Source organism: Botrytis porri (genome assembly GCF_014898465.1).
Source record: "Botrytis porri strain MUCL 3234 chromosome Unknown BPOR_002, whole genome shotgun sequence".
NCBI classification, from domain to species: domain Eukaryota; kingdom Fungi; phylum Ascomycota; class Leotiomycetes; order Helotiales; family Sclerotiniaceae; genus Botrytis; species Botrytis porri.
The window spans coordinates 2,244,979-2,266,453 of NW_024066076.1; the positions used below are offsets into that span (position 1 = coordinate 2,244,979).

General features: G+C 45.1%; 9 protein-coding genes across 9 annotated transcripts; 5 read left to right on the forward strand and 4 right to left on the reverse strand.

Moving 5' to 3' along the window:
- Positions 1-868: 868 nt before the first annotated feature.
- Positions 869-1,470, reverse strand: EAF01_001670 (uncharacterized protein; the record flags this gene model as incomplete). Its single annotated transcript, XM_038909920.1, has 2 exons — positions 869-1,060; positions 1,117-1,470. The coding sequence occupies 2 exons, from the start codon at positions 1,468-1,470 to the stop codon at positions 869-871; spliced, it is 546 nt and encodes a 181-aa protein (XP_038774732.1).
- A 27-nt stretch (positions 1,471-1,497) lies between these two features.
- On the forward strand, positions 1,498-3,266 carry EAF01_001671 (uncharacterized protein; the record flags this gene model as incomplete). Its single annotated transcript, XM_038909921.1, has 4 exons — positions 1,498-1,620; positions 1,680-1,750; positions 1,803-2,958; positions 3,018-3,266. 4 exons carry the CDS (start codon positions 1,498-1,500, stop codon positions 3,264-3,266), a joined length of 1,599 nt encoding a protein of 532 aa, XP_038774733.1.
- A 1,268-nt stretch (positions 3,267-4,534) lies between these two features.
- EAF01_001672 (uncharacterized protein) lies at positions 4,535-5,431 on the forward strand (the record flags this gene model as incomplete). Its single annotated transcript, XM_038909922.1, has 1 exon — positions 4,535-5,431. The coding sequence occupies one exon, from the start codon at positions 4,535-4,537 to the stop codon at positions 5,429-5,431; it is 897 nt and encodes a 298-aa protein (XP_038774734.1).
- Positions 5,432-5,836: 405 nt separating this feature from the next.
- EAF01_001673 (uncharacterized protein) lies at positions 5,837-7,441 on the forward strand (the record flags this gene model as incomplete). Its single annotated transcript, XM_038909923.1, has 1 exon — positions 5,837-7,441. The coding sequence occupies one exon, from the start codon at positions 5,837-5,839 to the stop codon at positions 7,439-7,441; it is 1,605 nt and encodes a 534-aa protein (XP_038774735.1).
- Positions 7,442-8,510: 1,069 nt separating this feature from the next.
- EAF01_001674 (uncharacterized protein) lies at positions 8,511-13,343 on the reverse strand (the record flags this gene model as incomplete). The annotated part of the gene is made up of 1 exon (XM_038909924.1): positions 8,511-13,343. The coding sequence occupies one exon, from the start codon at positions 13,341-13,343 to the stop codon at positions 8,511-8,513; it is 4,833 nt and encodes a 1,610-aa protein (XP_038774736.1).
- A 214-nt stretch (positions 13,344-13,557) lies between these two features.
- EAF01_001675 (uncharacterized protein) lies at positions 13,558-14,403 on the reverse strand (the record flags this gene model as incomplete). The annotated part of the gene is made up of 1 exon (XM_038909925.1): positions 13,558-14,403. The coding sequence occupies one exon, from the start codon at positions 14,401-14,403 to the stop codon at positions 13,558-13,560; it is 846 nt and encodes a 281-aa protein (XP_038774737.1).
- Positions 14,404-15,841: 1,438 nt separating this feature from the next.
- EAF01_001676 (uncharacterized protein) lies at positions 15,842-16,754 on the forward strand (the record flags this gene model as incomplete). The annotated part of the gene is made up of 3 exons (XM_038909926.1): positions 15,842-16,209; positions 16,275-16,364; positions 16,418-16,754. 3 exons carry the CDS (start codon positions 15,842-15,844, stop codon positions 16,752-16,754), a joined length of 795 nt encoding a protein of 264 aa, XP_038774738.1.
- A 729-nt stretch (positions 16,755-17,483) lies between these two features.
- Positions 17,484-19,142, reverse strand: EAF01_001677 (uncharacterized protein; the record flags this gene model as incomplete). The annotated part of the gene is made up of 1 exon (XM_038909927.1): positions 17,484-19,142. One exon carries the CDS (start codon positions 19,140-19,142, stop codon positions 17,484-17,486), a length of 1,659 nt encoding a protein of 552 aa, XP_038774739.1.
- Positions 19,143-19,939: 797 nt separating this feature from the next.
- Positions 19,940-20,779, forward strand: EAF01_001678 (uncharacterized protein; the record flags this gene model as incomplete). The annotated part of the gene is made up of 2 exons (XM_038909928.1): positions 19,940-20,075; positions 20,130-20,779. 2 exons carry the CDS (start codon positions 19,940-19,942, stop codon positions 20,777-20,779), a joined length of 786 nt encoding a protein of 261 aa, XP_038774740.1.
- Positions 20,780-21,475: the final 696 nt, after the last annotated feature.

Consider the following 21,475-nt stretch of genomic DNA (forward strand, 5'->3'; position numbering starts at 1 on the left):
AGTCGGGTTTAGCTCCGACCGAGCTAGCCTACCTAGTTACACGGTATGCTTAGTGTTATACGTGATCGTATTAGCCCGTGTGTATGCGATGAGCAGCATCTGATAAAGCTTGATATTCAGCCTACGCAAAGTAATATGCCATGGTAACTTCTACTATAGGTTCCCGTCAATGACTTTTGGTAACAGGGGTTAGGGTTATCTGCATTTACTGTATTCCTTTGCTGTAGGCCAATGAAAGGGCCCCGGTCCCTGGGATAAGTCAATGGTGATCTCAAGCTACAGATGCACGATAAGTCCCTTCTTGCGGCTGCTTCAACATGTAGCATTTTTCATGCGACGATGTATTCTATCCGTGATTGGAGGGTACAGAGTAATTCAATTGATTATTCATTTCTTGAGTTGGGGCTCATCTAGTTTCAAGGGAGCTGAATATTTCATCACTTTCATCCATCTCAGCCCAGTGTATTCAATAGTCTGTCAATACTCGTCTGTCAATACTCCATCCAAATAACAAGCCATAATTTATTTAAAACTTTTGAATTGAATAAGGGTTATTGTATAATACCATAAGTTCTTCGATACCCTTATAGCTTTATATTCGACTTGGAAAGTTCAAGATCTATCACTTAAGGCCTATACAGTTTCATACGAATCTTTATCTTGTTCGACTTATCTGAACTGTCGAATTATACATTTGGTTTGTTGGGGACTTACACCATAGATAGACTGTGTAGTGTATCGATGACTTAAACTTGGTTGCTTAACTTTAAGAATCTAGTTCGTGCCGCAGTCCGGATTATTAGACGCACTGTCTCGAATATCCTACGCTATCGGTTTACGTTCATTGTTTAAATTGTCGTAAATTGACCTACGAGATATCTGCCATCAAATCCTTGTGCCTTCCCCGAAAGTCAATTAAGATTCTAGAGTTACGAAAGTGGATCCTACTCCTCGTCTCGTCGATCACTGCGGATTTTCCTTGTTCAGCTCTTCTTGACAACACGTTAAGTTGCTGATCGGTTCCGTCAGTCACCTTCGCCTTAAAAATTCCATGCGAACGCTGAAGTCAATCTCTAGAGTTTTCCATCAAGAAGACGTAGGTCTGAACTTACACACAATCCATAATTTGATAGACAAAAGCTGCAGGTGAGCCTTATACGTGAAGGTAGTATCAACAATTTTCTCTTGATCAACACGAGTACTTCCTACTAAGTCCCATGCCGTGATGTACGTACAGCTTTCCTCGTCATGTAACTTGCGATTGGACCGCTGTTTGGCATCTTGACCTCTGGGTATTGCCTTATCATCGTATCGTGCATAAGCTCCTGTCTTTAGATCTTGCATTATCACCTCATGCTGCATAAGCTCCTTTATCATCTCACCGACCCTCCCTTGAACATTCACCGATTGGCCTGCCTCTAAGCGACTTCGAAAGCCTTTATATGCCGTCTTCCTCCCACATGTAGACATTGACTTCAAGGACAACTACCTTTCAAGATGAAAGCGAAACAGATTTCTCCTACCATGGTACCCCAAGCTGGGTCAAGCAATACGTCGCTCGAGGGAAGCTCACATATTATCCTGCAACCAAGGCCTAGTAATGACCCAAACGACCCTCTTGTGAGTTCGAATCTTAACCTATTGCGCAACCTAAGTAGCTAATCTCATCAAACTCTTAGAACTGGCCACGATGGAGAAAGAATTTAAATTTTATATTGATTTCCTATTATACCTTGATGGTGTTTTCACTGTAGGTAGCCTTTCATCATGAAGATATGATGCAGAAGTACTAAAGCAAGCAGAATCGATATCGCAACGGTCACCTGGGCGCCAGTAAATGCCGAGCTTGGTTTTAGCTACGCCTTACTCAATGACGCTTTCGCTGCTGGAAACGGAGCCCTGTGTATCGGCGGATTTATACTCGTTCCACTTGCATTGAAGTTTGGACGACGACCAGTTTATATCTTCAGCACTGCGGCTCAATGTGGAATGTGTATATGGTACGCCAGGATGCAGACTGTGGCGGACCTCATGTTGGTCAATCTGTTAAGTTGCACGGTCGGTGCATTGGCTGAAGTGATGGTTCAAATGACAGTGGCTGATATGTTCTACTTCCATGAGCGTGGTCTCGTGAATTCTATCTACTACTGGTTCATGATCACCGGAGCTACTTTATCACCGCTACCCGGTGGATTTATCACTTCAAATCAAGGCTGGCGTTGGGTGTGGTGGTGGCTGGCTATCTTGCTTGGAGTGGGCCTTGTTGTTTTTGTTTTCTGCTATGAAGAGACAATGTTCACTCGCTCAAGCACCGACACAGAACAAATTCCCAGCCAGCCGGAAACGAAAGAGACAGTCACAAATAACGACCCAGAGGCACTAAAGGTCGCTCCTCAAATTGGAGAGGTAGTGATTGATTATTCAATTCCTCAAAAGTCTTATTGGCAAAAACTGGCATTGTGGTCGAATTCACCGATGCCACTGAGTCAACTTTTCAAGCACACTTACCAGCCTTTCTTGGTCATTTTCACCATACCGGCTGTCTTTTTCATGTCACTTCAATACGGAGTCTTGATTTCCTGCATTGTTCTTCCAGTCACCTCCTTATCGTCATACATGACACTTCCCCCATACGATTTCAATCCTACCCAAATTGGATTGATGGGACTTCCACCTTTCATTGGTGCTACTCTAGGGACTTTGATCGGTGGCTTCCTCAGTGATTATGTTTCTCTTTACCTCGCCAAAAGAAATGGCGGTGTCTTTGAGCCTGAGATGCGTCTTTGGATTTCTGTCGTCTTTGCGCCTTTTGTTCCAGCGGGTGTCTTCATTTTCGGCATTAGTTTGAATAACGGCGCTCACTGGCTTGTACCAGCATTTGGGCTGGGAATCGCTTGCTTCGGGGTTCTTCCAACTAGCAGCGCTGCACTTACATATCTGACCGATGCATACACAGATGTGAGTTTTCCTCTTCTTTTGAGCCTCACACAAGCAACTACTCACAGTATAATTTACAGATCATTGCCGACTCAATCATGGGTGTGACTTTTGTCCGCAACGCCATATTGACAATGTTTATTTTTGTTCTTCAGCCCTGGACTGATAGTGTTGGATTGACATGGGTCTATGTGACATTTGGACTCATAACTACTGTCATACTCGGTGGTAACATTGTGTTTATCTACTTCGGGAAGAAATTCAGGATCAAGACTGCTGCCAGGTACGCAGGTTTTAGTGATCGAAAACTAGAGCAGACGGAGGAATAGTGGGACCAGGAGATTTATGGATTTATGACCAACTTCCGACTAGACTTTAATCATTTAATAGATTAAATAATTTATCAACGATACCATTTTGCATTTCAATAGAGAGAGTTTCATAACACGTTTGAGAGCTTGTAGATATGATTATTTCATTTGTGAATCGAAATTTTGAATGTTTGATGTGACAGCGAATATCAAAAAGAGTGCGTTTTCCCTCTTACAGGAGGGGGGACTCATTAGAGTTTCGAAAGTTGAAAGTTATAGAGTTTCGGGAAATGCAAGCTAATGATAGACGGTGACAGGGGATTCGGAAAGAAGAGGAGCTGAATGAGGGGGTAGATCTAGCCGAATCCGACTGCAGGAGACGGAGAAAGCTAGCCGAACCACACTACGGGTGACGAATCATCTAGCAAGCACTGACTCACGTACATTATTGAAGAAATAATAATTCTTTAGTTCCGCACTATAATATTCGTTGCATACTTTAATGTATATATACACTTTCGTTAGACTTTAATTATTAGTTTAATCGGGAAGCCATTCGTAACGCTTTGAAAATCAAGGAAATCCCTCGAAATTAATTAGATACCCTAAAAGGTTAAAGTACTTGTGAAAATAAATCTGTCGAATTAATTTTATCCCGTTAGTACCGTCAATTTTTGAAAACTTTCCATATGCTTATAATAATGATACTGGGTACGTGAGGGGTTCACACAATCAGGGTTATGTAATACATAATCTGTCACTATATTTCTAGCTGGTTGAGGATTTTATAGATGAATGCACTATAGTTCACCCAGTACTACAGATGGTTTTACTATACTCACGAAGTGAATCTGCAGATTTCAGGTGCACTATAAGACCCATGGAGAAATTAAAGGACTTCAGGTAAATATTGAAAGTTCCATGACCGATCATCAGATTCTTCTGCATAGGTACCCAAGACCATAGAATCGTCGCACTCCTGCACCAAGCACTACATTCATTGATTGTATTGAAATCATGCAGATGCGACGCGTCAGAATGAAAGATAACAACTACGTGGTGCATGCATATCACCAAGATAAGCAGTCAATCTGATTCAAGTTGCCATCACATCTATAGTGAGAGCAGTCACAAAGGCATGCATATGTACGCTTAGCGAAGTCACTGACGTATCCTTACTCATGATTCTTGAGACCGGACATAAATAGAGATCTCTTACTCGTTGACAGAAAGCATCAGTATTACTATCCCCGTTCAATTTCACCTTCCTACCCTCTCTATTCAGAATGACTGTCAGTCTCCCAACTCCTTTCCGACGCATTAGTGCCAAGGCACCCGTCGAAGAGATCCTCCAGATGTTCCGCGAAGATGGCGGGATTGTGGTGGAGGACTTTTTCACACAGGAGCAGATGGCGAAAATCAACAAAGAGGTAGACCCTTTGTTAGCCAAGATCAAATGTGGCACACACCGAGATGTCGGGGAGGAAGAATGGATTACCCAATTCCACGGTTCCAATACTCGCCGACTCAGCAACTTACCTACCATCAGCAAAACCTTCCGCGAGGAAGTCCTTAACTACGACCTGTTACACCAGATTTGCGAGGCAATCTTCCGCAAGGAATCTGGAGACTACTGGATGTGCACCGCGCAAGTAATCGAAATTGGTCCTCAAAGCAAAGCTCAAGAGCTACATCGCGACACAGCCGAGTTTCCCGGATTGACCAAGTTAGGTCCCCGGATGGACGAGATCCAGATCAGTTTCTTCACTGCTTTGACTGATTTTACCGCTGAGAACGGTGCCACTCGTGGTATTCCCAAGAGTCACTTAATGGAGGACTATGAGGACTGGGGCCGAGAGGAGGATGCTGTTCCCGCAGTCATGAAGACTGGCGACGTGTTCTTCTTCACAGGCAGGCTTTGCCACGGTGGCGGTGAAAACCGTACTGAGGACTTCTGGCGTCGCGGTATCTCCCTGTGCTTCCAAGCTAGCTACCTCACACCGGAGGAATGCTATCCGCTGATGATTCCTCGTGATGTTATAGAGAGCATGACCCCATTGGCACAAAAAATGTGTGCCTGGCGCTCTCAGTACCCGACACTAGGAGGTGGATTGTGGCAACACAATTACACCGAGGTTGCCGACCAGATTGGACTGAAGTCCAACCAGCCATTGAAGCAATGAGATAAAAGGGTAGAAGCACAATGATACATGTAACATGTGATAGGTTGTTAGATGCATATTGCATACATACTGCTGAATATATGTGCATTAACTTACTGCAACCTTCGTTCGAATTCCATTGCTTGCCTTTTCCCTTTTGAGATGTATTTAGCGCGACTAGTAAAATGCTACATTTTGTCTTGGGTGGCGATTGAATCAATTCCCTAGTCTGCAGGTGACAATGCAGTTCTTACATCGAAGCCCATAATTCGTACATAAACGCTAACAGTTGCCAATGCTTGTAACCTGTCAAAAATAAATATGTAGCAACATTCCTAGAAGGAGAAGTCAGAAGACTAAAAAATAAATTTATCACAATCCATATAACTCCATTGCCTTTTCAAACTTCTCTCTCCTACTACAAACATGGCCGTAATCACAAACAGACCACCAGACTATGATATTATCATTGTAGGGGCCGGTTTTGCCGGGGTAACTCTTCTCTATCATCTCCGGAAACAGGGCCACCGATGTCTTGTGCTAGAAGCAGCATCGGATCTAGGAGGAACATGGTTCTGGAACCGATACCCTGGCGCACGAGTAGACACGGAAGCTCCATTCTATGCCCTATCAATTCCAGAGATTTGGAACAACTGGAAATGGAGTGAGAAATTCCCCTCGCAGCCGGAATTGCGACGATATTTTGCATACCTTGACAAAGTATTGGGATTGAAACAAGACATCCAGTTCAACACCCGTGTCACGCATGGTCAGTTTAGGGGGGATAGATGGCACACAACTACTGAAGACGGCAGTCAGTTCACCAGTCAATTTTTGATTGCTTGCCCTGGACCCGGGACAGTGCCACACATTCCCTCTTTCCCCGGACTTGAGTTGTTCAAAGGGACAGTGGCTCACTCTTACGAGTGGCCAGAGGAAGGGTTTGAGCTGAAGGGCAAGCGAGCCGCGGTCATTGGTACAGGGGCCTCTGGGTTGCAGATAGTACAAGACTGGGCTAAGCGAGTAGATCATCTTACTGTCTTCCAACGGACTCCCAACACAGCCCTACCTATGCACGGAGAGGGCTGGCTTCAAGATCCAAAAATGACCCACGAAGAATTCTGCAATTATCGCCGTACGCATCTTAGCGGCGTGAATTATCAATTCGCACCAACCAACACATTTGACACAGTAGATCCAGCTGAGCGACAAGCCTTCCGAGAACATTTATGGAAGACTGGCGGATTTCCCTATGTCTACGGTAACTATAAGGATGTAATGATCAACCGTGCCGCAAACCGGGAGATGTACGACTTCTGGGCTCAGAAGGTCCGTTCACGTATTGAGGATCCACGCAAACGTGATCTCCTGGCGCCTCTAGAGCCTTTTCATCCAATGGGTGCGAAAAGACCTACCTGCGAGCTTGACTACTACGACCAGTTCAATCGGTCTAATGTAGATATAGTGGACCTACGATCCACATCCATTGACTCCTTCCAACCGAATGGCCTCACCACCACAGATGGTCAATTCTACCCTCTCGATATAATTGCCCTAGCCACGGGCTTTGACATGATTACTGGCGGACTCACTCATATGGGGCTTCATAGTGTCGAAGGAAAGTCTTTGAAGGACGAGTGGAAGGACGGCGTGAAAACGTATCTTGGAATGACCATCAATGGATATCCCAATCTGTTTTTCCTGGCAGGCCCCCAGGGTCCATTGTCCTTTTCGAGCGGACCTATCGGCATCGAGGTGCAGTGCGGGCTTATCTGTGATGCCATCAAACAGCTACTGGCAAAAGGAAACGCTGTCGTCGAGGCCACTGTCGCTGCCCAGGAAAGTTGGAGTCAACAGGTAAAATCTCAATTCGATGGAACGTTATTCCTCGATTCTCCAGACTCGTGGTTTTTGGGTGGAAATATTCCGGGGAAGAAACGCGAGTTACTTACCTATGCTGCTGGATTACCTCAGTATCAGAAGGACTGTGAGAAGGCCTTCAACTCTTGGGATGGATTCGTATGCAAGTAGTCAATGTTGCCCCAGCTATATTGAATTGATTCCGCTACGGCGCTACCTGTTTTATCACTATTGTCAATGTATCTTCTTCGAGTACATATCGAAATAAGATAATATCAGCAGATCCAATAAATCCATGACCTCATATCCACGTTATTGATCTTTCACCACCTTCAATCACCATCTTTTTCTTTGCCTGTGAGACTATATTTTGTGCCTAATTTCGCGATACTAACACTTTCTTTTTGTTTATCCGACAACTTCTAATCTTGCCATTTCAGATTGGAGGGCATGAGATTAATTTGAAGCAGGGTGCGGCCATTCATAAGATAACTGTCTTAGGGGATCGGCGTCAATACATCGCCTTCAACATATGACGACGCTTACATAGAGGAGTATATTGCAGTCACTGAACCAAGCAGTCTTATAGCAAATAACGTTTTATATCGATTGAAACCAGCAAGCAAGAAAAATTACAGGAAGTAACATCCGACATTCAGTACACTGACTGTACTGCAACAAAAACTTCTTCCTTCAATGTTTTCCTTCTTTCGTTTCAAATATTGGCCAATCAAAGTTCTTGTGGAGATGTACACGCTCTCTAGCTAGACGCGGAAATCGGAATGCCAAACGGATGTAAGATCTTACTCCTTCAATATTAGATATCAAATCAAACAACCCATAACTCGCAGTCATTCAGTCCTGAACACCAATGCACACATTCGAAAGTCTTTGATCTTTTGATCTCTTATAACCTTGAAAATTATGACGATATCTTTAGTCGAAAAGAGAATACCAGTCAGGAAATTAGCGTCCGGTTCTATCGAAGTGATTCGGCCTCTCCTTTTTTTCGTTTAGACAAAGGCTAAGAACAAAAACTGGTTAATCGGCATTTGAATGAATGAGACTGATATATTGAAGTTGTAGTTAATGTCTGATAATTTAAAATCAAGACGAGAAAAAGCCAATTCCCAAAAAAAACTTTACACGGGTAGTCACGAAATTTGACTAAGAAAATGCCAAGATTCCTGCGAAGAAAAGTGGGACATAAATCCTGCCTCCCCGCAAACATACAAAGATCTCAACCTCTCCTCCTAAAGCCTCCAGGAAAGTCTTTACCTGACCAAGTCCTCCCAAGATAACCAAGGTTGTGCAAGTATTTCACATTTAGTGTAACAGCGTTAGCCATAACCCGCTCCATCTCTTCCCAATTATCAGCATCAGTCCACACAGGAGCCGGACTACTAAGGAGTCCTGGGCCCATCGTCTCAATGACATTTATAACAGGCCAACATGGATGCTCATCACCAAATTCGGATAAAGAGCCATTAAGCTTACCAAGCCAGACAGCATAGGTCTCGCTGGCACGCAAGGGAGTATCAAGAGCAGCATTGACCGCCGCCCAAAAAGCCCTTACCCGAATCCCGTTCAGCATCTTTCTTTGCTTCCTGATCACCGTGGGGTTAATCAAGGCATTTACAGTCATCTCAGCAACATCCTCTGCCCTAGAAATGTAAATCCACTCCTCGGGCTCGGGGTAGTACTCGCCCACGAGCACACATGCGCTAACGAGTCTCCAGATCAGGTCATCGAGGTTAGCCGCATGACCATGACTTGGGCCACCAATTATTAAAGCCGGATTCAGGATGCCGAGTCGACTCCCTGGGATTCCCTCTGATTCTTGCAGTGCTGCCGTCGCTGCTACGATCTGCTCGGCGATCAATTTTGATTGTCCGTAACCATTTGTCTCATGCAGCTTTTGCTGGAGTGTAGATGTGGAAAAAACAGTCTCCTCTTCAGATGGATCCCATTGCGCACCTCCGGATATATACTCCAAGCGAGCAATATTCGGATTCCGTGTCGCTATAGATACTAATTGTGTAGTAGAATCTACGTTGGCCGCTCGAAGCTCAGAGTAGCTGTACTGCCAGTGTACGAGAGCTCCGTTGTGAATGATTCCAGTAATTTGAGAGGCATCTGTGGCTGTGTTGCATCCTTCCAACTTTTCCCACTGAGAGCTATTAAGGCCAAGGCTTGGCTTGGAGAGATCTCCTATCCATACTTGGATTTTGGAAGAATGTAGCGTCTCATTCCACCAACCGGCTTTGATGGCTGCAGCGCGCACACGCTCAAGTCCAATGGCTACATCATCTGCACGAACAAGGAGATAAGCTTTCTGGAGAGAAGGAGTACAAAGGAGTCTTTGGAGAATGGCAGTCCCGACGTATCCAGTCGCACCTGTCAAAAAGACGTTGTGTATAGCGGAGGAAAGTGTGGGGCCAGACGCAAAATGGCCTGAGATTCCCTTCTGAAGATCACGGAGCATTGGTTCAACATCTTCATTATCCATTATTTGTTCTTTGTTTGTGTCTTTCCGGGACTGTAATTCTTTTACTGTGATGGCCAACTCAGTAAGCAGCATGGTGCGAGGTATCCGACTGAGTGGTAAGAGAACGCCAAAGGTGCGGTTAATCGCACGCACAAACGAGACCATGCGAATCGAGTCTAGTCCTGCTGACACGGGAGCGAAATCAGGAGGATTCTCTGGGTCTTCAATAGACCCCTCCGGTAGGAAAGGTTCCAGTAGCTCGCTGAGTTGTCGGGCTATGGTATCAGAAGCTGGAATCGTAGCTGTTGCGATAGTTCTTCGCCAAGGCGAAAGATCTTGTTGTTCTATCCACTGTTGAAGTCCCTTGCGATCTGTCTTACCAGTCAGTGATAAAGGCAGACGGTCCGTTAAGAGACATACAGCCGGCACCATATATGGAGGTAGCATTGCGGCAAGCTGCCGCAGGATGTTGGCAGATATGTCAGGGAGATTTAGTATCTTAATCTCTTGCAAGCTATTGATACTGTTGATTTTGCTGTCTTTAATGCCTTCTGGCTGTGATATCGAATCGTTCTTCCACTGAGCAATTAGAACTAGCTCTGCACGGCTATTGCTCTTGATGATCATCACGACAGCTTCCTCCAATCCTCCAATTTTTGTGGCAGTGGCTTCAATTTCTCCAAGCTCAATACGCTGTCCATTCAACTTGACCTGATGGTCCTTGCGACCCACAAAAATTACAGAGCCATCTGGTGCAAACCGTGCCAGATCTCCAGTTAAATATATTCTTGACGCCCAGGGTGGTGTAGCTTCTGAAAAGGTTTCAAATGGAGATATCTCAACAAATGCCCTTTTCTGAGCATCTGCATTGTTCAGGTATCCTCTAGTGACGATAGGGCCTTGAATCGCGAGTTCTCCTACAAGCCCCAATGCCACCAATTGACTGCAATTATCAGGATGCACAATTACCATGCGACAACCTACAGGAGAACCAAAATTCAAGGGATTCACTGAAGGATGTAGCGGTGGAGTCAGTGCAGCAGTGACACAGCATTCGCTGGGACCATAACTGTTGCGGAACTGAAGATGGGGTAACTTGGTCCATCGTTTCAGCTGCGCCGCAGTTACAGCCTCTCCACCCAGACGCAACTCCTTTAAATTCGGGACCTCAAGTGGGTCCAAGATGTTAGCTACTGATGGAGTGATATCAATCACATCTACTTGGAACCGAGAGATAACGCTTGCTAGTGCGGTGAGAACCTCTTCCTCTCGTGGAATGCATACTACTCCACCCACGAACAATGGTCCCAACATGTCCGCAATTGATGGATCGAAACTGTAGGTCGCGACTTGCAGCATACGACGATTGCGCTGGAACATACCCTGCATAGCCTGTGCATGGAATGCAGTAGCAACTTGACGGTGTTCTGCCACCACAGCCTTTGGGATTCCCGTGGTGCCAGATGTGAAAACAGCATAGGCTGCATTATTCGCTACAACACCAGGGCAGAAGGAGGCATCTGTCTGATTCGTGGGCTGCTTCTGAAGCAGCTCTTTCCGAATCACAGAATCCAGGCACAGTATTTGATTCGCAAGACCGGACACTTTGGATTGAAGAACTTCAGAGCAGATAATTAAAGGAGCTTGTACCACAGATATCATAGTCTGCATGCGAGCTATCGGTAGTCCACTATCCAACAGAACAAACGCACCACCCGCCTGAAGAACTCCGAGTATACTTATTAGGGTCCAGCAGGACTTCTCATGGGCTATAGGCACCAAAGTCTCTGGACCTACGCCCGCAGCACGGAGACGTCGAGCCAACAGCTTCGACACTGAGAGCAGTTGACTGTATGAAAACTCACCATCCCATCCACAAACGGCAGGACTGTCTTCCCATTTGCCCATGACTGAACGCTGCTCAATCAACCTGTGAATGCATTCCTCGATCAAGTCGATAGGGGTTGAATGCCACTGCTGCATGATCATAGCATCATTTGCAGTCCACATTTCTATTTCTGACACAAGAGACGCCTGATTTGATGACTGGAGGATCCAATTCAGTACATGAATGAATTTTTCGAGGAGTCGTTCTGCTTCCCATTGGCTCATGACGGCCTTGCTATAGGTGATTACATGGCGAATAGAATTTGGGCCGAGAAAACATTCGAGTGACAGAGGATATTCCATATAGTCATCTCGACGCTCAGCCAATATCTCATGGATAGGGTTTTCATCAACTTCGTCGGGCTGTATCACCAAAAGACTTTGAAAGCGGGAGGCTTGGGCTGGCCCGGAATCCCCCGAGGAGGAAATATGTGCCAAACCAACATGTTCATGAGGTAAACAGTCTCCATATTGCGACTGTGTAGCTGATAAAGATTCCTTCACGGTGGTGGATTCCTCCAGTTGCAAACGAAAGGGAATAGTAGCAATTGTCGGGCCGATGATACGAGCGACATCTTCACCCGCAATTGCGGCGCTTCTTCCCATGCTTACCACCCCGAAAACAACATCAGAAGCTTCATTGTAGCGAGTAAGAACAATCCCCCATGCTGTTTGTATGGCTGTTGCGGCGGTGAACCCGAGATGATGTTGATTCTGGCCCCATGTAGATTCCATTGAAACATGGGCCTGATCTCGAGGCTCATCCGTTACTAAGGATCTGGGAAATGCCTGTCCCTCAAATCCATGCAAATGCTGGCGCCAAAAGCTCATAGACTGACTCAAATCCATCTGCGCCAGATATCCGGCAAATGACGAGAAGGGAGGGTGAATAATTTTTGGATTAGTAGGATCTTGGTAGGCATCTACCAACGCGTTAAAGATCAACCGCTGCGACCATGCATCGTAAACAGCATGGTGGACACGCCATTGAAGTCGCCCTGGTTTTATCCAACAATAGAACAGAGGTTGTCCAAACGGGGGGTTGCTATCACCGCCTTTGACGTCTTCATTTATTGTGCCGGTTTCCGAGTGAAGCACCACTTGATAACAAGTTCCATTAGAAAGCTGTATAATCCGGCTGCGAAGTGCTTCGTTCGCCTCAACCACCCGTTTCCAAGCAGACTCTACTTGAGCAACTGGCCAGTCGCTCGGCAATTCAAAGCTCTGTTGGGCCCAATATAGATCATGCTGTTGAGCTGTAAGGACCACAAGGCCCGTCTGCATCGGTGTGCAGGGAAATAGGCGTACTACATCCGACTCGGAAATGTGACATTCTTGCACCGCTGAGGAGAGAACCTCGTGCTGCCAGGATTCCGGGATTTGAATGAACCGGGTAGAGACCACTTTTTCAGGACGTTCGATTTCTTTCACTTCTTGTGGTGATTGTTCCGAAACAGCTTTTACCATCTCCGAGAACTGGGGATGACGAAGCATGAGATTCACATTTAGGGCTATTCCAGCTTGCTGTACCAGCCGCGCTACTTTTAGGGCATCTATGGAATCTCCACCTAGGGCAAAAAAGTTGGAGTCTGGCTCAACATCTTCATCATCTAGACTGAGGATTCGACACCAGGAATCTTTGATAAGGTCATGGGGGGATTGGATTCTAAGCACCGAGATTTCGCCGATACTCCCCATAGTGAATAACAGTGTGCTGAATGAGAGAAAATATGGAAATGATATGTAACTTGGGCGAAAAATTGAAGAGGGAGTGTCTATATATATATTACGTCGCTCTGATCGGCATTTCAAAGTACAAATTGGGAATCAATCACCTCTCTGTGTACTCAAGTACTTCCAGGTCATTTGCAAGAAAAATATATTGATTTTAGTGGCGTGCAGCTACAGATTTTCAACAGCTCACTACAAATAGTGTATCTACCTCCTGGGGAATTATCTCCAATACTCGCAAGCCGGCCCCAGCAACCAATTCTCTCAACTCTTTCTCGGTCCAGACACGAAATAAAGCTGTGTCCAAATTCTTCTCAATCAGAGTCTCATCCTTCCAGACCTCAATGTCTCTGACCACGCGCCACGTATCCCCCTGAACGCCATTTTCTACCACCTTCTCACGATAAACTACACCTGGGAACTCGACACTGGAATGCTCACTAGGTGGCAAAGGATCTGTTATATCCTTATCCAGACCCAACTCTGGGTCTGCAATGAGCTTGCTCACAATCGAGATATGAGCTACTCCTGTTCCAGGAGTCAGGATATGAGCCACCTCTTCTAAAAACTTCTCAGGTTGACCTGGTCGGTAGAAGTGCGAAATACTTCCAAACCCAATCGTGAGAAGGTCGACCTTTTTTGTTTGAAAGATGGGAAGAGAAGACATATCCAGCGCTGAGCCCAGAAGCCAAGTTATGCTTCGACAACCAGCTTGAACAGGTAGTTTTGAATTGATTTTCTCCGCTCGCGCAATCATATGGGGTTCATTGTCGAGTCCAACGAACTCCACATTGGCGAGGGAAATATCAGGCTGATCTTTCGCATAGCTAGTGATTGCCTGAATCAGCCGGCCAGTGCCAGTGCAAGCATCAAGCACAAGAATATGTGAGGATGGTGCCTTAGAGACCATCTGGATGAGTGCATTTGAGTTGTAGCTGGTGTCATTCCGCGTGCCTGTCCAAATGTCGTAGTATTCGGCCAGATAGGTCGAATCATAGCAAGTACTTTCTCGCACGGTGGAGCCCATCTTTGTGAAAATAGAAAGGGCGCAAAGATTGTTTGAGAAGCATAACTGAGGAAACAGAAAAGTGTAGGACAGCTAATGATACCTTTGATTTTGAATTTATTACTTTTTCAACCACAAATATGCAGTTGTTGCTGGATGCATATGTAGGGTACGGTCCACTACGCCGAAGTCATGAATCACATTTGACAGCGGGTATGTCATCTTTTTGAGTTAGTGCGTGATAGAACTCTTAATCCTCATTGGATACCGTGGTATCACGTATACTACTGAATAGGTATATCTGTCAAAAGCATAATTCATTTCAGTATATCTGTCAGTTATCAGATCAACACATTTGGTAGCATGGTTTTCATATATCAGAAAATTACCTTCAAGGGGGGTTATTCCTATTTTAGAAAAGTTTAATCGATCTAGTCCATCGCATTCACAATCTATATCAGAGTATTCTGACATTTCTAATCTAGATTTGTAACTAACCAACCCAAGTTGAAAACTCGCGAGCTTATACTAATAATTCGCCATACACGACTACTTTGTTCGAGTTAGTATATCTCTTACAGAGATCCCCCTTCAATGACAGATTTGATCAAAGAAACAAAAGAAATTTGGTTGTAGATCCTGCACTAATTTCTGTAGGTTAACTAAGCGTATTGAGGCTTATTCATTCGTTAGTGACAGGTAGAGCGTGTTAAAGCGCGATTCATTTACCGTTACATTTTGATGGGAACACTCAGAATGTGAGTGCTATAAGGACTTAGATTTTTGATAGTCGAATAATTTCACGTGGATGACTTGAAGTTTTGATAGTGAGAGCTGGTATTAGACAGGGGGTATGGATGTGGGGAAAAGAGAGGGGAGCTGAGGGGTGGAGACATCTAGCCGAATTAGGCAGGGGGGGCTAATCATTTGACAGGAACTGACTCAAGCATATCATACCATTCTGTAATCTACAATCTGCAGTCTTCAACTTCAACTTCAACTTCAACGTTACATCACACAGCATGTTTTATGGTAATGAAGCCCAATTATGCGAGAACAACATTGAATTGTTTGAAGGATTTACAAAATCTCATTCTCCTAGTGCAGGTAGGTCTAGAAGCAGACGAGTACCCTGTAGAGCCAGATAACCCTGCATTATTCATTCATGTGTTGTGTAAGTTGAGAGATGCATCTCGCAAGATCTTACCACCGACGGATCTATACGACGATGGAACACGCATTGCGTGAGATATGCATTGCAGCAATACTTGAGCTATGTTTGCAAGGAGCACGCAATTTGGAGATTTACAAATGAATTTTGTAGCATGTGCCATTCGTGACGATTCATAACAACGTGGCTACATGCTTTTTCAGGAAGCCCAAAGTCTTGAAATTCTACTCCTCCATCAGGTTTCGTTTTTGTCCTCAATCAGTCTCTACTCAACTAAGAAAATTGACAATGAATTCGTTTAATCTTCCCCCCAATATCTCTCTCGAAGGGAAAGCCGCCATAGTGACTGGCAGTTCCCGTGGAATCGGAGCTGGCATTGCTCTGGAACTTGCTAAGCGCGGTGCCAAAGTTGCCATTGTGTACCACTCCGATAAAAGTACCCCGGCAGCTGAGAAAGTCGCAAGTCAAATTAGTGAATTAGGGAGTGTGGCCTGCCTGGTACAAGTTGACCTTGCGACACTGGACGCTGGACGTCGTGTTATTGACCAGGCTATGAAAGGACTCAATGTCAGCAAAATTGACATTCTCGTCAACAATGCTGCATCATATCCTCCATTCTTACCAGTTTTAGAGCTAGATGGGGCATTATTTGATCAGTAAGTATTTGAAGTGTTTCCCTGAAACATGCCATATTGTTTTAGAAACTGACAATTTGATCAAGTGAATACATGGTCAACGTGCGTGCACCACATCTTCTTGTGCAGGCATTGCTCCCTCATATCGCTGAAAAAGATGGTCGAGTAATCAATATGTTTGTACTCCTAAACATTTATTTTGTGGCAAGCAACTCACAAAACATTGCAGATCGTCAGGACTATCTCGCATAGGTATCAACAATCTCTCCCTGTACGCATCTACCAAGGCTGCCCTGGAATGCTTGGGACGTCAGTGGGCGCATGAACTTGCCTGCCCGTACAAGATGACAGTCAACAACTTGGCCCTGGGTGAAATTAACACAAGTGTTGAAGGAGGAGACATTCCAGATGAGTTTCGGGATGCACAGGTGACTGGGCCGAGTGCGGCAAAACGTCATGGTACCGTTGGAGAGGTGGCTAATGTTGTGGCCTTCCTAGCTAGCTCTGGTGCCAGTTGGATCAATGGAAACACGGTTTCAGTCAGTGGTGGTCACGTTTACATTTAAACAAATCAGATTGTAAGGAATAGTTCTAGACAATGAGACGGTTGAACTAAGCCCAATCGGGAAAGACCGCCTGTTCATCCACGAGTGTACTCGGCGAACTCACATCGCTTGAAGTTCAATGACAATGCAACTTTGCATCACGATCTCATGGAAAACCCCAATGTCGATAATATTCTAGATTCATCGTTGATCCAAATCCCCCTGGTGGTTTGTAGTGCTTCGTTTATGTTGTCAGGCCCTCACCAAAAAAAAGAGCGAGCACAGAGAAACAATTGAAACCAACGCTACTAGATCAAATTAATAGAAGGGTTCGCCGGCCAAATGAATGCCCCGACTAACTACCAGTGAATTGCAATTGCACTTAGATTACTAAATTTGGACGACCATAGCTCGTATTTGTCTCAACAGCATTTTAATTCAAATTTGCATACCTCTGGAAAAAGCAATTATGCGGGAACATCGCTAAAAATAGGCTTGTAACATCCCTGGTTGCTAGGGTATACACATGATAGGTGAACAGCTCTATGTCCCCACTTCATAAAGCTCTACAAAAAAAAAGGCGATTGCAGGCGGGGTTTAACTTTTTATTATTTATGCATATTCAATTTCGATTGTGGATATCGATCGTAGATGCATATGTAATGTACCTAGGTAGAGATTGGATATTGATCGCCGAATCTACTAATTCTAAGGCTAATGAATACATAATGAACACGTAGGAAAGTGATTTCATTGGTTCGGCCTCTGCTCCCAGGCTCGAAGTTCATGTCGCTGCACCTTCCCTGTGACTGTTCGAGGTAATTTAGCTCCGGGTATGAATTCAATGACTCGGGGACACTTGTAGGATGCACTGTTGTTCAAAAAATGCTGGCGAAGCTCGACCTGCAGCTTTCGCGGGGGTCTGGTCTCATACCCTTTGTTCAAGACAACATAGGCCTTAATAATAGACCCGCGTTCTTCATCCGGAATCCCAACCACCGCTGATTCTAGTACTCCCGGATGACTCTGCAAGACCGCTTCCACTTCACTGGGTCCAATCCGATATCCCGAGCAATTGATGATGTCATCTTGTCGGGCCTTGAACCAGAAGTAGCCCTCTTCATCCTGATAAGCTCGGTCTCCTGTTAGGTAATATTCTTTCCCCGCGGCACTGCGTACCGTTGGTCGAGTAACTACACCTTCTTCGTTCATGTAACCATTGAAGACGTCGTATATGGAATCCTTGCAATCAGAAAGGCACACTCCTATAGCACCTTCCTCTCCAACCACCACTGCCTCTGCGTCATCGCTTAGGATCTCCAGTGGAATGCCTGGGAGAGGTCGCCCCATTGATCCTGGACGCTGGCTATCTATGGTCTCAGTGCAGAGAAAAACTGTCTCCGTCAAACCATAACCATTCAAAATTGTTGCTCCCCGCGCTATCTCCCCCCAGGCCTTAATCACAGTACTTTCGATTGTTTCGCCAGCACTGATACAAATTTTGATCATCTGTGGAGGATGCGAAGCCGCAAACTCCCGACTATGGGACGTGACTAATTGCCTATAGGCTGTTGGAGTCGCACAAAAGTTGGTGACGGGATACTCATGCATAACTCGGAGCGTATGAATGGGGTCGAACATCTGACTCGGCGTTTCGTCAACCAGTAATGCAGCCCCATGATTCCATGCGGCAAAAACAGCCCATGAGCCTTTCACCCAGCCAACTTCTGAGAGACTCCAGAACAGGCTACCGGGAGAAAGTTGAGCCCAGTGTTCTCCAGCAATCTTGCTACTCAGAGCCAGAGAAAGTTGGCTGTGCTGGGCGGTCTTGGGTTCCCCAGTGGTGCCGGATGTGAAATAAAGGACAGCAGGGGAATTTGCCACCGAATCTGTCGTAGTGTCCACTACATTTGCCTGACCTGTGGTCACCAAGACCGAGTAGTCGATCGCATCTGTAATCCTATCATCGTATCCAATTTGAATCATGTGCTGCAGCGTAGCGAGACGAGATCTGACAGCCAACACCTTTTCCACCTGGACAAGGTCGCCGATGAATGCTTTGGCGTGAACTTTCTGGATACGATGTTCCAGATCTGCACCAGAGAGTCCGCTAGCAACAGGGCAGATAACAATTCCACTGCGGAGACAGGCACATAGAATCTCATACCAGTCTCGACACCGTGTTGCTGAGATCACTATGGTGTCTCCTGCTCGAAGCCCTAGCTCAAAGAGCGCCGATGCAACTTGTATAGAGCGTTCACTCAGCTCACGATAAGACACATCTTTGCGCCTTTTCTGCGTGACTAGAACCAATGCGGGAGAGTCTCCACGATGTTGACTCCATTGATCAACAACTTCGCGTACGAAGTTGAATCGAGGGGGCTTGAGCTCTGAGTCGAGTTTGGCCATTTTACTCTCGCTTCAGTGATAGAGAGACGAAAAGAGAACTGTGAGATGATACCAAGACCGACTTTGAGTTTTACTGTATTCCGAGGCTATAAATAAAGAAACTGGGTGGCTAGCTGAAAGCCCCCCTCTCCCCCTCTCGGGTTACACTGCATTTTACACACCGGCTGATCTAGATCGCTTCATTGTTATCCATTGTACAGCTTAAGATTCAGACTGATTTTGAACTTGCGGTGTGATATCTATGGCACACTTTCTGCTAATAAGGTAGTAATAAGTTAAGGCAGGCTCCCGCAGGTTATAGACTTTGCCACGCGTTATCGATACTAGTTAGAGTCACAATATGAGCGTGGGAGGTTGATATCTACATGGATCTTACATGAAAGTGTTCCAGAGCAATTGGCCTCTATGGAATACTCATTGTAACACACGAAAGTGTTTTTGAGCTTGAATAACACAGAATATCTCACCTACTCAACTCGTTACATTGAGTTTCAACAAATATTCCTAGTTTAATTTAAAGTGCATAGAAAAAGTATCCGTTCAATCAATTAACTAAATGGTTCTCCATGAAAGCTAAGATGATATAGTTTTACAAAGATTTTATGTTATGTATAATTGTGAATTCAATACAACAGGTTTTGGAACATGTACCATCGTAGGTGTCAACCATAGTTTCTTACCATGTATCCGGAGAGAAACTTTTAGTAAGAGACATCGGGTTATATAAAAAGGCCTCTTGTGAACTGAATAACCTCGAAACCATTCAAAAACACTCAGAATTGAAATTTCTTATAACTATGCGATTCCTATGTTTGCACGGCATTGGTACTGGCAAGTCCATTCTCGAAGCCCAATTGTTCATGATCAGGCGTCAACTTCCAGGCCATGAATTCGTTTTCTTTCAGGGAGAAATGGAGACTTCGCCAGCACCAGGTCAGAAACCCCAAAGAGGCCCCTTTGTATCATAAAACTGACAGCCACAAATAGGAGTGGAAATGTTCTTTCCGGGACCATATTACTCCTATTTTACTGTCCCTTCTCCAGATGCCGTACTGGCAGCGGTTGATCGATTGGAAGACTTCATCGACACGCATGGTCCCTTCGATGGAATTCTGGGATTCTCACAAGGCGCTGCACTTGCGGCCTCATACCTTCTGCACGACTCCACCCGCCAGCATCCCAGAGATGACTTTCGATGTGCCGTATTTTTCTGCGCAATTCAATGTTGGGATCTAGATAGCCCAGGATTTACACTGTCGCATGATGGAAAGTGTCGATCACTTGGAGGACCATCAAGACCTTCAAAAGTGGTGTGCTCCACGGACGATATTACAAGTGTTTTTGGAGCTGCATATCATCCACTACTCAAGGGTAACTGGGATTCAGAAACGGAGCTACTATGGCCCTTTGGAAGGTCTCCTTTGCGTTGGAATCCCTTGGGTTGCATCAATATCCCGTCCTTGCACGTTATTGGCTCCAAAGATATGTACAGGGGTGACTCCACTATTCTGACGACGTTCTGCACCGCGGCCAATGCTCACATCGTGGAGACAAATGGCGGACATGAGATTTCCCGTGACCCCGCTATGGTGCGCAAGGTGTCAAATTTTTTGCAGACTGCACCCAGCTTGACGTGAGAGATTTCGAAGGATTTACTTCAAGGGTCTTGATGTTTAATGCAGTAGTCGCGCAGTCCGGTATACCCGAGATGTGATAGATCTTTGTTATTGTTTCTTCAGACCGGCATATGGGTACCCACGTGGCCATAAAGTAAACGATTTCCAAGTGAGATGCATATACAACAAGATAGTGAACTGCAAGAGGATTATTCTGGTCTCCATAGCGTCGGTAGTGCATACATTCAGCCAGCGAGAGCATTTGGCACGAGTCAGATGGTACCTATGTTGATTAGAATCTTATTAATCAGTGAGAGTATAGATTAGTGGTTGTTGTTGATGTATGTCGTGTGTCATTATCTAAGGCTGTGGTATATAATAAATACCTTAAATGGTAATATTTCATATATTGATACCCGAGGATTCATTAGTGTTATTTGAAATGGGAAAGAAGACTTGATATCATTTGTTTGTTTCTTCGAGGTTTAGATCATAATTGTTTCTAAATATTTTGATTTTATACATGACTCGCAAGCCGTATATCAGCAACAAGATTTATTGGCGTAGAGATTTAGCAATCTGAATTGTAGTGTGAGCTAACCCCCACAGAGCCTAGAATTTTAATCAAAGGGGGAATATAGCCTAAAGCTGGAGGGTTATACGTGTTCGTCTTCTTCCAATCCCTTCTCCTGCAGTAGCGAAGGGGTTCAGCTAATC